The sequence below is a fragment of the Thermobia domestica genome, chromosome 11 (genome assembly GCF_964235325.1).
Source record: "Thermobia domestica chromosome 11, izTheDome1.hap1.1, whole genome shotgun sequence".
NCBI classification, from domain to species: Eukaryota; Metazoa; Arthropoda; class Insecta; order Zygentoma; family Lepismatidae; genus Thermobia; species Thermobia domestica.
In genome coordinates this window covers 197,679,744-197,694,725 of record NC_137464.1, presented here as the reverse complement: position 1 = coordinate 197,694,725, position 14,982 = coordinate 197,679,744, and the positions used below count along the sequence as shown (strand labels likewise).

Genomic DNA, 14,982 nt, shown 5'->3' with positions numbered 1-14,982 from the left:
TTAATGACATTTGCTATGAACAGATCAAAGATAACTATTGGTATGGTATCTTCGGTGACTTTAAACTGATTATAGATAAGAGCACTGGATACTTCAACGCTACTAAACTGTGTCAAGATGGTGGAAAAAGGTTTGATCACTGGTTAGAAAATAAAGGATCAAAAGAGCTCATAGCATACATTTCCAAATCCGGTAATCCGGGTCTAGAAATTATCAAAAAAGTAGCAGGCGGCAAAGGAGAAATATGGAATGAAATAAGAGGAACGTATGTTTGTAAAGAATTGATTCTAGATATATCACGATGGTTATCTCCAGAGTTTTACCTTAAATGCAATCAAATCATTATCGACTATTACACAAAAGACTTTAGACAATATAGAGAAAACCAAGAAGAATTGCAATCAAGAGTAGAAGAGATAGAACAAGTAATGGAAAGATTAAAAATAGAAAACAAAGAACAAGCACAAGAAATATCAAAACTCAAGTCAATAGCTGCAGAACATACAGAAGATCCAGGAAAAGTACACAAACTAATTATTATTAGAAAGAATCTATCTCCTATTCAACTACAAAACATATTACACAAGTACGAAACAGACAAAAGAGAACAAGTAAAGAGCTATGAGAGTTACAGGTATTGGGTTGGAAGAATTCAAGAGTGCAATATAAAGACAAGATTACAATGCCTCCAAGAAAAATATCCAGATATGACTATACTGTCTAAAACCAAAGACCCAAACTCAATTAACCTTCTCAATAAAGTAAAAGAAAAGTATGATTGTGTTATTTCGCATGGTTGTCATGTAGATCTAAAGAATGCAGATGGAGAAGAAGATGATGAGTTTGTTATTGATTTGTTTTCAAGTATAAGAGATTTGTAGAGGTAAAGGTAATGAGTTTTGGTTACAACTGGGGGTCTACCAGCACTGGACCCCTTTCAAACATACAACTTTTATGGTATAATAGCCATAAAAGATAATTAGTTATGCATTAACCCTCTGCTGCAACAGCGAATGCTACATTCAACATATCACCTAAATTGGGATTATTATGATATTTTCTTATTATAGCTCTCCAATCCACAAAATATTTATATGCATATATGAAGTCTATAGATAGGTCTTGATAAGTTGAAATGTTAGTCCAATGAACTCTACCTTCGAACTCTGCAATAAATTCTTCTGTTAAATTTTGAGACATTGAAATCATTTCCCAATCTACTTTGTCAGCGTAATCTCTTATAAAGTTTTCTGATAATTGACGAGTTCCAGATATGTACCACCAATTAGCTCTATCTGCATGTTCTCGTATAAAGGCTTCAGAGAGTTCGTTTTTGTAAGATATAGCATCAAAATCAACTTTATCTATAAACTCATTAATACATTCTTCAGATAGCTTTTGGTGATACGATACTTCTTTCCAATCAACTCTATCTGCAAATTCTCTTATAAAGTCTTCTGATAAGTCTTGGCTTCCTGAAATAATCTCCCAATCAACATTATCAGCTAATTCTCTTATAAACTCTTCCGATAAATTTTTTCATAAACATATTTCAATCAAATTCACTTTCTCCTGATATTTGCGTATGAAGTCTTCTGTAATGTGATCATAGTTATATTCCTCCTCATAATCATCATAGCCTATAGATAGCCATTGTTCATCAGTCAGTGAATCTAATATTTCATCAGACAAGTTCATAACGTTCGCATAGAGAATGTTTTGCGTAAGAAATGAGTTGTTTTCTTTAGTGGCCTTCTTGAACAAATGATCTAACATACCTATGGACACGCTAAAATTTATTTTGTCTTTATCATTATAACCACCAATATCTAAATATTTACATACACAATCAAATATAGGTTTGTAAGATAATATTTCCTTAGCACTAGTCATGTTTGTTTTTATTCTTAGATTTTTAAATTTATTTCATTTTTGTTGGTTTTCTATATAACAAATATGGAGAAAGATTTTGATTTATTACATGATAGACTTGAACTAATTCATCATGATCTTAAACTCTTAGCAACACTACTAGAGAAGCAAATACTGTTAAAGGAAAAAGAGTTATTAGTAATGCAACAAAAACATCTGATTTGAGTAGTGATGATGAATACAAATATGGTAGTGATGATTATGATGATGATGATGATGAGTAAGCTTACAAAAATGATTCAGTTTTAAATGTGCATATGTGACTTTGATGGGTCTTCCCATGAAAGTTCTAGACTAACACAACGAGGAAACATATGTAGGCAATGGCAGACGCGTGCAGATGTTTAAACGATGTGTTAGAAAAAATGAAAATGAGCTGAAATAACCCGGTGAAGAGTACTAACGAAGATTTTCTATATAATAAATAAGATGAGTAATTATAATTGATTTACTGTAGTAGAGTTAAGGCGCCAATGTAAAGAGAGGGGAATCAGAAGATATTCCCGATTAAAAAAAGCAGAACTAATAGACCTTCTTAAACAACATGACGATGAACAAAGCAGAAGGCAGATTAGAAATATATACCCATTTCAACAAGAAGTATTTGAAGAACCAAGAATCAAAGTTGAATCACAACCAATCGATGTAAAACGGCAGAACATTGCATTAAAATCAAGATTAGAAACATGGAGATTTACAACAGATTACAAACCACAAGATCCACTTGAACAATATATTACTGCAACATCTAAAGCTATATCAAACAGATTACAAATTAGCTTAAGTAAACATAGTTCATTGAAAGCTAATCTTTATATAAGTTGTACATATAAGAAAGGTGAAGAAACTCAAAACTTCTATTTTAACACTGAAAACCAAGAAATATATCGATCAAGTAATTTGAAAGAAGAAATAACTAAGATGAAACAAAGGTTAAGAACAAGAATGGATGAGCTCCAAGCTAGAGGTTCTGGCTGGGCTCTTATAAACATTAACTTTTTACAACTAGCAATCGTCAAATATACACCATATAGAGGATCAACATACATAGATTTACCTAATAAAATTAAAAATAAACAAGCAATCATAAATGTAAAGAACGAAGATGAAAAATGTTTCTTATATTCAATTTGTTCTGCACTATACCCAGTTAATAAAGATCCACAACGACCTTTCAAGTACAAGCAAGCTGTTAAATACTTAGAAGAAAAATTAAAAAATATTCATTTTCCTGTAAAACTATGTGATATTCCAAGAGCTGAAAAATTACTTAGTATTTCTATAAATGTTTATGCATATGATAAAGACTATTCAATCTATATACTACATCACACACAAAACAAGCAAGAAAATCATGTCAATTTATTATATATAAAAGAACAAAATGAAGACCAAGTTAAAACACACTATTGTTGGATTAAGGATTTAAGCAGACTAGTATGTGCACAGTTAACTAAATGGAGAGCTCGAAAATATTTATGTTATACTTTTACTCACAAGACGCTTTAAATAAACATGAGCAAGATTGTTCGTTAAATGATCCGGTAAAAATAATAATGCCTGAAAAAGGTAAATGTGTTGAATTTAAAAACTACCAATACACAATGAAAATGCCATTTGTGATTTATGCTGATTTTGAATGTTTGTTACATAAAGTTATGGGTTGTGAAGAATGTTATCCAGATAACGAGCCATATACGAAAAAATATCAACAACATAAACCATCTGGATTTTGTTATTATGTAGTAAAGAGTGATGGAAGTAAAACCAATCCTGTTTTGTATAGAGGTAAGAACGCTGCTAATAAATTTATAAGACTGTTAACAAAAGAAGCTAAACACATATCGAACATACACAAACAAAATAACGAATTACCATTAACAAAATGTCAGAGAAAAGAGTTCAATGAATCTAAATGTTGTTATTACTGTAAGCAGGAGTATACTAAAGAAAATCATAAAGGTAAGCATCACGATCATATAACAGGAAAATTTATAGCACCACTATGTAATAACTGCAATTTAAAAGTTAAAGTACCAAAGTTTGTACCAGTGATCATACATAACTTAACAGGATATGACTCTCACTTGTTTATAAAAGAGCTCGGATGTAATAAAGAAGAAATAGATCTAATACCCAATAACGAGGAAAGATACATATCATTCAGTAAAAAGGTTGGAACTATTAAATTGAAATTTGTAGATTCGTTTAGATTTATGGCATCTAGTCTAGACAAATTGTCATCGAACTTGAAACCTGAGCAAATGATACATACCCAACACTTTTATCCTAATCAAGAACAGTTTCAACTTGTAATAAGAAAAGGTGTTTACCCATATGATTATGTTAACAATTGGGATAGGTTTAGAGAAAGAAAATTACCACCAAAGGAAGCATTCTTCAACAAGCTTAACAACACACATATAAGCGATGAGGATTATAAACATGCAAAGAAAGTGTGGGAAACATTTAACATTAAGAATCTCGGGCAATACCATGATTTATATTTGAAAACAGATGTATTATTGTTAGCAGATGTGTTTGAGAACTTTAGAGAAACATGTCTTAAAGCTTATGATCTTGATCCAGCTTGGTATATGACAGCACCAGGTTTAGCTTGGGACGCAATGTTAAAGATGACAAATATAAAATTAGAATTGTTGTGGGATTATGATATGGTATTAATGGTAGAGAAAGGTATAAGAGGTGGGATTAGTCAATGCTCAAAAAGATATGTGAAAGCAAACAATAAGTATATGGAAGATTACAATAAGAATAAAGAAGATTCTTACTTAATGTATCTAGATGCCAATAACTTGTATGGGTGGGCAATGAGTCAATATTTACCGTATAAGGGATTCAGATGGTTAAGTGAAGATGAGATTGAAGAAATAGATTTCGCAAATATACCTGATGATTCTGATACTGCTTACATATTAGAAGTTGATCTTGAATATCCTAAAGAATTGCATGACTATCACAAAGACTACCCATTAGCACCTCAAAACATGTGTCAGCCTGGTTCAAAACAATCAAAGCTATTAACAACCCTATATGACAAAGAAAAATATGTAATTCACTATCGAAACCTAAAACAATGTCTTTCACTTGGATTAAAACTTAACAAAATACATCGAGTAATAGAGTTCGAACAATCAGATTGGATAAAGAAATATATTGATTTAAACACGCAGATGAGAACTAGAGCAACAAATGACTTTGAAAAAGACTTTTATAAGCTCATGAACAATTCAGTTTTTGGAAAGACTATGGAAAATATTAGAAAGAGAGTTAATATCAAACTTGTAAGTGATGAGAAAAAATACGAGAAGCTTGTAGCAAAACCGAATTATAAGAGTACTACAGTTTTTACGGAAAATTTAGTAGCAGTTCACATGAACAAGGTTAAAGTGCAATTTAACAAACCGATTTATGTTGGTATGTCAATTCTAGATTTGTCGAAATATTTAATGTACGACTTCCATTATAATGTGATGAAGCCAAAATACCAAGACAAAATAGAAGTATGTTATACAGATACCGATAGTTATATATACCATATCCAAACAGAAGATGTGTACGAGGACATGAAAAACTACATTGATTACTTCGACACGAGTGATTACCCTAAAGATAACAAATATAAGATACCACGAATCAATAAGAAAATACTTGGTAAGATGAAGGATGAGATTAAAGACACAATCATAGAAGAGTTTGTGGGTTTGAGAAGTAAGATGTACAGTATAAAAGCACCTTAAATAGATTTAACAGATAAAGACTTTAAAGGTAAGTTCGATAAAGAAAAGTGTTGTAAGAAGGCTAAAGGTGTTAAGAAGAGTGTTGTGTATAAAGAACTTTCATTTAACGAATATAAGGACTGTTAGCCAAAAAGAATATTATAAGAAGATGAACTTGATTAGAAGTTATAAGCACGATTTGTACAGTATAGAAGTAAATAAGTTAGCTTTAAGTTGCGTGGATGATAAGAGATGTGTTTTAAAGGATGGGATCAATACCCTACCATGGGGTCATTATAAGTTAGAAGAGTTGTAGTTTTAAATGTAAGATTTTTAAATTGTAAGTTTTTATGATTTTAAATGTCATAAAAGCATATGCGATCTCACTTTGGGTTATGCAACTTAGTATTAGTTTCAGAGGGATAATATAAAAATGAAATTTAAATTTAAAAATTATTATATTTTACAAACATGAATAAGACACTTTGTGAACCATGTAACAATTACTTACTAGATATAGAAAAACATAATAAGACTAAATCACATAAAGAAAATAGTAAAACTAAAATTTGTAAGAAATGTAAAAAAGAAAAATATAAAGCTCATTTTAGATATATAGAAAAAGATTCTCTTTGTCGTGAATGTCTGTATGAAACATTACCACCCAAAACATGTTTAATGTGTCAAAAAGAATTTAAAATAGACTCAAGATGTGCAAATGCTAAAAAATGTATAGGATGTAGAAAAAATAAACCGAACTTTAAATATACTATACTTAAAGGTACTCATTTAGAAGGGCTACAAGATGTTTTTGATTATGTAATTATTAATGGAGAAATTTATGCTGTTTTATCATCTAAAGAAGAAGAAAAAGCTGTATTAAAACTACCATCTAGATACGAAAAGCATTATGAACATCTTAAAAGAAATATTAAAAACGGAAAATTACATATATACCAGAATGAATATAATCGAGTTTGTTATAGAATTATATTTATTAACTCCAAGTCTTTATGCGGTAATGAGGATTGTTTAAATTGTAAATGTATTTTCTAATCATTTAAACTTTATGGTTATAACATCATAAAGTCCTATGCTCAAAGCACCTTACTCAATCTCACTTTAGAATTATAGTTATGGGAATACTTTGCGCCCTGTAACTTTGTTTAAGTACTATGGTTAGTGGCGAGTTCATAATTTTTTGGTAGTTAGGGGGTGGAGGGGAATTGCGCTCGTAGTTAGGTTAACAAGCTACTGTCATTATTAAACAGTTTAAAACTTAACCACAGTTCATTTGCTGTCAGCTCGTTACGTTCATAATGGTTGCCAGTCTTGAGTGTTGATGCCGATAGATTCTTTCCCAAGTAGAATATGATTCTTACTGGCATGAGAACGAACTTAAAGGAATTGGTAATGTCTTGTTGTATGTTATCCTTTAACTAAGAAAGAGGTTAAAGGAAATGTTTAAATTTTTGCATTAATTTCTATATTTCAGTGAATTCATTAGCTAAAATGTGCACCTAATCAAGGTATATCTTTATTTTTGTATATACAGTACATCTTACTACCAAAAATATACTGTTTACAAGTTCCATATTTAAAAAGAACTTGAGATACATTTTAAAAAATAAATGTGACATAAATGTAATTAATGCTACAATATATCAAAGTTGTAGCGAAAAACATTCGTCTCCACCTATTAGGCATGACTTTTATGTCTCACCAAATTCTTGCAACACTATTTCTTTCTTTCTTTCTTTCTTTGTTTCTTTCTTTTACTTTCTTTCTTTCTTTCTTTCTTTTTCTTTTTCTCTTTTTTTACTTTTATAATTCATTTGATCCTGTTGCGATCCTAAAAAGTCAATTCCGAACAAAACTTTCTGTGGAAAAATAATTACTCTTCTCAATACATGACAAAAAATTCTTTACATGAAACTTCACTTCCCCCAATTTATTAATCACTAATGCATCTTGTGTAACTCCTCTCATTTTCGTATTGCCATTAATGGTCTTTGCGTAATTAGATGCTATTATTGCATATGTCTTTGCAAACTGCTTACTCTGACTTACAATTGGAAACTACAAAAGAGAATCAACTAATTCTGCTATCTCTTACTTATGATATATAAAATTAGGCAGAAAGGGATTAAAAATCGTATTAAAAACGAATTATTTATACAGCAACAACGGCGTTTGTACGACACGTTTTAATGAAGGTGAAACCCAGAGAGGAAGGAAGTATTAGAGATTAGAAACATTGATTGGCTTAGAGAGTAGGTATTGCTTTTTCTGGGTAAATTGTCGGCGATTGTAATAGACCATGGGGTCAACTGTATTAATCAATAAAACGAAGCACTGTAGCGTAAATTTGTACAGCGCGGACCGGAAGTGGGCGTACCCCTAATTGTACTTCTTCGAAGACAATGTTAATGGACATTCTTACCTGAGATGCTTAATGAATGGTTGGTACCTCAACTGGAAGAAAATAGTATCAAAGACACTGTTGTGATACAGCAGGATGGGGCACCAGCGCACTTCACAATTCACGTGCGTAATTACCTGAATCAGACGTTTCCTGGCCTGGATTGGAAGAGGTTGTGCATCTTCACCAGTTCCCTTTGCCTGGCCTCCAAGAAATCCCGATCTGACGACACCATACAATGCTCTCTGAGGTTTCATAAAGCAACAAGTAAGAACCCTCGATATCACACAACGCAGGAATTACGAGCAGCTGTGGAACACGCCTTCACCCCCGTGAGTATCTCCGCAAAACATCTGCGAGAACTTGGCGCAGAATTCAGCTGTGTTACGACATGGATGGTGATCATACAGACTCTTAAGACTCTGTATGGTGTATCATTGGTGTTTATGACTCTTAAGACTTCAAGGTAACTGTGTACAGACATTCTACCACAACAAACACTATACTGTTGAAACTAAAGGGAAGTACGCCCACTTCAGGACCACCATGTACGAACTATCAAAACTGCTATATAGATAAGCTATCAGTATAATTAATAAATTTGTAATGATAATGTTTCCATTCAGTATATTTTTTCTATAATATTAAAAAAATGCTTGAGTAACATTTTCTGACAATTTTCCAAATACCATGGTTCACAATTACATTGTGAGTGCCTTCTGAAAATAGATCCGTTCGTGATTTTTGTGTTATTCAATTTATTGTTCCTAACTTTGTACTAGATAGGCAAAATAATTACTTACTTTATGGTCAGTTTCGATAGTCTCAATTCCTTCATTATCCTGAGTAGTGGCTGTATCTTGAATTAAATCTGTAGTAGGCGTTTCTTTTCTATTTTGTAAGCAAGACTGGCTGCTTTTCATTTTATCTTCCTATAAAAGGTTAAAAAAAGACTAATATGAAGAAATACATATAGATTTTTTCAAACGTCACAGTTTAATATTCCTTGTTAACTAACTAGGTTCCTTATCGTAAGTAATCAGTGTGTCTTTATAGGCTATATTAACTGAAATATTAACTAACGTAATTAACTAATTATCTGTTAATGACACTTTAATTAGTGAGCTATTGTATACATGGTATCCTTACTTCTCATTACGTCTTCTATAGAGGTTCTTAGTTTCCCATTATTAACAATGAGCAGTGTTGCCAAGAAGCTGATACAAAAAGTCGCTAAATAGGAGATGAAATGACTCCATTTTGGGTGAAAAGTCGCTAAAAATTATTCGTGGAATTTCATCTCTTTCTCTTGTGTGTGATCAATTCAAGCCTTAATATTATCTATGGTAAAAACGTATAAGTAAAAATGTAAATTAAAGAATTGTAATGCAACTAAGTATAATTTCACTTTTAATACAACATATATTTTTTACTTTATGCTCAATTTCACTTCAACGAAATCAAAAATGAGTTTAGAAAAACGAAGAAAAGAAAAAGTCTACAAAGAAAAGTCTTACATTGACATCTCTCTTACTCACGCTTCTACAGATAATCAGCTTGTTGTTGGTAATATGTTACTTGTGCTTCTAAACGGAAGCTTCGCAAATTAAAGAAGATAGGGCATGAAAGATAGGAGTCGGTCCCCGTTAGAGGGCAAGAGATAACTACAATCAAAGCGGGAATATGGAGATACATACTACGTCCTTTGCTAGTTTCTCAATGCTTGCGTTGATTCAAATAAGCAAAAGAAATCTAAACATATATCTGAACTGATGCAAGCTAATAGTACTTGATTATAGAATAAGTTGTTCGAAGCACAAAAAAACTCTAGATTGCCGCCAAGAAAGTCGCCAAATTGTCATTCAAAAATCACCAAAAAAGTCGCTAATCGGAAAAATAACTTTTAGTCGCTATCCTGGAAGTCGAATACCCTAGATTTAGCGACTTTTCCCCCAAATTGGCAACACTGACCGCCCTACCTTTACTTTAGTCATTTGGTTTCGTTACTATGAGCAGGTTAGAACTTGCTTTTGCACAGAGTAATCAGAGAAGAAAGGTTTTAATATTTATTATCTATGAACTAATGGAACTTTATTTAGTCTGTTAAATGTACATTATATCAGATTATACAGTAATATATATAGTGTGGTGTACTTTTATTTTGGGCCGTAATATTTAATTTTGTTAGCCATAATGTTATTAGCAAATGTAAACAAACTATTTTGGCAAGAGCATTGGCTAACCAAAATGCCTGTTACTGCTAAATAAGATACACTTTTAGTTAAATTATGGAAACGTGAATATTTAAATGATGTAAAAAGGGTTGTTAGTATATTTATAATAATTTATTGAAATATGATAAGACAAATTAAATGAAGTTATAAAATTAATAACTAATTAATGGTGGTAATAAAAGTGAAAGCTAATTAATTGAATATTTACGAAAGTGAGAATTAGATGGGAGACATTTTTTATTATATGGTAAGAATGTTGAATATTTTTTTATTGAAAATTATAATTCAACATTTATCCATATTATAGGATAAGTAGAAGGATAGTTATTTATAATACTATTTGGCAGAAGAGACCAGAAGATCCAACCTTTGATGGGCAGGAGAGATTTATTTTTATGTTTTGAACGATGGAGACTTTTTTAAAACAACTGCCTTGCCTCTTCACTGTACCAACTGGGCCCCGAAGCAAATTTACGGTAGTTTTTTTTTATGTCAATCGTGTAACTGTGGTTAAATTCCTCTTAACCTATTTTTGTTGTGACCCACTCACCTACAGAAGTCACGTAGCATAGAATAATATTTAGAATTTTACTGTTAGGTGGGAACTTCTGGTCTCTTCTAACTCAATGAACATAGAAAAATTGATTGATGTTAAACTTCCTTTCCAAAATCGAGGTAATATGATATTGAACCTACTACTTAATGGAATCGGAGCTACTAGTCGCACTTTTATCCAAGGCTAGCGTCACACTGTGGATCAAATCTGAGACCATACGCCCAAAAAGCAGGCGCGTTACCCACAAAGCCATAAATGGAGCAGCAGAGATTCGAGCTCTTCTTGAAAAAAGGAAGCTGAAGTTATTGCAATATATATCTTCAACAAACTTAAAAAGTTCGTTACTGAATTATCTGTCTGTCTGTTTGTTAATTGCGATTTTTTTCAATTTTGAACCATGCATTTGATAGAACATCAAAAACTATCAGAGAAAGTGATTATATTTTTCGCGTCACTCTTACCGTTCCCGACATATTGGCCAAAATGTCCGAATTTAAGGAGCCTAATCTCGGGAACCGTAAGTCACACAGAGATCATATTGATGTTGATCAATGCCTAAGAGGATGGTGAACATCTTGGTACCAAATAGTTACCGGTGATCACTGATTAACAGTCTACTGGCCAACTGGCCATCGTTCCCCAGATAATTATTGGAAAAAAGTTCGAATTTCTAGATATTTAAGCAGCCATATCTCGAGAACTCTAAGTCATACAGAGTTGCGAGAAAGAGAAGAAAGTGCGAATAAAAAAAATACATCTAGCAACAATGTCAGTTATCCTTCCCGCTCCATCTCCATTGTTTATTACATCTGACAACAATGACAGTTATCCTTGCCGCTCCATCTCTCCATTGAGCTCCTCCGTGGCTAAGCGGTTAGCGTACGCGCCTTTGGCGTGGGAGACCCGGGTTCGATTCCCGGCGGGAGCTCATGTGGTTCGGATTCCACGTTAATCAGTAGGTCCACGTCTCATATAGCCTCGCTGCTGAACGGGACGTAAAACTCAAAATCAATCAATCAATCCATCTCTCCATTCTTTTAAAGTTCGTTCTGGCAATGCTCTTGGAACATTCTCAACTGATTTAATATTGTAAATATACAGAACGTCGAACAGAATCAAAGAAGCCCTATAGATTATTATTTTATTTCTACATAGAGCTCAAATGGCTCGATAAAACTGAGTGAACGAAGTGTTAATACATTTATGAGAATGTCAGAAATAACGCTTTGAATGTGTCATTTTATAAAAGTTAACATAACGGATGCTAATATACGACAATTGACTCAGTGAGAGGATTCCAAAAACATTCTGTGCTTTATGAGAGTTCTACGATTGCGAGAATATTACCTTTATTGGAAAAGAGGGTGGCCAAATTTTTAAAACAAAATCCTACAAGAAAAAGAATAAATGAGTAAATTATTTAATGAGTGAAAACAAGAAGTCGGTTTTTACTTTTAAAAAAGATGTATTTATTTGTTTTTCTCATTGAAGAGAGAATTTTATTCCTGTATACAGTATACAACGCAACCACATGTGGCAAAGTTTTAATATTCGATGATAACTGATTTATTGTTGGTACCTGCTTATTTCAGATCCTCTCATTACTAAGATTATACGTGACATGGACCTGTACTTTAGTGTGGTACCCAAACCTTATGAAATCCCAGTGGGAATCAAATCGGGATCTTCGATATCGAAGCAAGAAACACAAGCCTTTCAGGCTTGCCTTAAGTTTAATTGTTAAGTTTGCACCTAACAATCTTCGGACTTCCATTATAGCATTTGATGTGCAGGTACTACACGACTGTAAATTATGACTATTAGGACTCGTACTGTGTGTTTCTGTGTGATTTCTAGAATCACTTTTATTGGGAGTCAACAATTTTCGATCCAGACGATATTTCTGTTGCTTTCAGCTTTTTCTAGCTTTCGTACTATCCTTTTCTGGATCCAAAATTATTATTATTATTATTATTATTATTATTATTATTATTATTATTATTATTATTATTATTATTATTTGCTTCTTATGATTCTCTGTGCGATGTTAAGTTTAGTTTGTTTCAATATTCACGTACAAGTATATAGAAAGAAAAGGAATCCGGAGAAAGTAAAGAATATTTTCCTGAATCGAAAGGAAATAATAAATTCTTACGATTACAGCTTTTTGTACTGCTTCATAATACTTGCTCCACCAATCTAACTCTTCGTCCTCATCAACGGAAATGGGCTCCGGAGCAGGTGGAGTAGTTACATGTTCTGGTAATGTTAACTTTCTCACTTCTCTTCGTTGAATTTTGTTCTACAATGAAGAAAAATGCGAAATAATGTGATAAGAAAATAATTTGATAGTTGGTATAAGTTATTCTGAGACTGGGTATACATGTACTATTCTCAGTACCGCATTTAGGAGTTCGGCGGCCTGAGGCACTTTTGCTGTTGGCGCCCTCAATAATTACACGTTTCTCCACTCCTTTATCCCTAACTTAAAAATAAAACTTAAGTGAATTATGCTTAATTAGTGAATTAACAATTTATTACAGTTAAATACCATTCACTAGATGCTACAGCTACAACTACGTAACAAAATATAACAAATGAGAAATATGTGCTGAATTATTTTTAGACTTCTTACGGTATCATTAAACATATTAGAATAGTAAAAAGTAATTGTTCATGAAATAGTATAAATATTGTGCATATATCATAAAAGTCTTTATTTTCATCTTCATTTTCAAGTTGTTTACATTTTTCCACATTGCTTGGTTTCAGGAAAGATGTATCTAATATTGCTTGAAAGTTGAGTGTAGATATTAGGTCACTTTCGATTGTCAGAATAGCCAGGGCGTTCAATTTGACATCTTCCATTGAATTTCTTTGGTAGCTTTTGACACTTTCAAACTTGAAAACGTACGTTCCACTGTATAATTCGTAGCGGTTATACTTAACACAATTTTGAGAATAATGTCTACGTTTGAAAAAAAATGTTCGCAAATTATAATCTTTGACAATGTGCAAAAGATAGGAAAACTATTTTTTCTTGTTTTTTAACTTGCTTCTTTTTATTTTCGGCATCTGGCTCATGCTCGAACACTGCCATGTATGAAATATGGTGTTTCAAGAGACTCTAGAATTGAACACATTTATCCAGGAAATTACCTTGTAGATCATTTTTGTACATTCGTAGGAGATCTGTACATCTTTCAATAATCGTATCATCTTTAGTGGTGTTGAGGGTCAATAGAAAACCAAATCTCTGAGCAAATTTATCATAAGTTTCTGATACTTTTGTAGCTCTACAATTAATCTGTTAACAATCACAAGAAATGTTCCAGTTTTAAAACTCTTTAGCATCGAAATCGATCCCAGATCGTTCACATAATTCTTTCTCCTCATCAAAAAACGACTTGCGTATCCGTTTTCTGAGTTCAGAATTCCACTCATCTTTACCGGTAGACTGATCGAAGTATTCTGTCTTTTGTAGGTACTGAACCAAGTTTTCTCTGCAAGAAAGTAGGTAATGTTCTAATGACTTGAATAAAACACTGGCATTCCCTAAGTCAATAGTTTCACTTTGCAGAGCTTTACTAATATTATAGAGCTTGTTCATTATTTCTTCCCATAAAACCAAAAGATGCACGTTTTCTGATTTCTACAATTTTCTTGCCAAACTTTTAGCCTGTTGGCGGCATACTTTAGGCTTCTCATTCATATCTTCTGATATTTTTGTCAGTAGTTCTGTAATTACATGCAGTGACTTTAATAAAGCTTTTAAAGCATCCGTTCGTGCGGACCATCTACTTGCTGATAATAATTTTACAACTGGGCAACCATTCTTCAGGATTTATTTTAACTTCGTCCAGCAATAATTTGAAGCAGGAAAGAAGTTGCATACTTTCTGCATGAGAAAAATAAAACGCTACAGCTATGTCACAGACTCAGGGCCGGATTAATGAGGGGTCTTGAGGGGGTTGTAGCACCAGGCCTCCAGGTAGACGGGAGCCTCAAGAAATTTTTAAAGTACTCATTTTATATTACATTTATATAATAGGATAACTCCGTGCTTTTATGTATTTGGAAAATTCTATTAGATATAAT

The 14,982-nt window shown here is 32.4% G+C and overlaps 1 protein-coding gene across 1 annotated transcript in view; it reads right to left on the bottom strand.

Moving 5' to 3' along the window:
- The window catches only part of LOC145663723 (fer-1-like protein 6), a 140,507-nt gene that overhangs the window by 80,223 nt on the left and 45,302 nt on the right, over positions 1 to 14,982 (bottom strand). Inside the window, exons 4-5 of the mRNA XM_081729806.1 lie at positions 13,040 to 13,186; positions 8,898 to 9,026 (exon numbers count right to left, since the gene is read on the bottom strand). Coding sequence (XP_081585932.1) covers positions 8,898 to 9,026; positions 13,040 to 13,186 — 276 coding nt within the window. The remainder of the gene's footprint in view (positions 1 to 8,897; positions 9,027 to 13,039; positions 13,187 to 14,982) is intronic.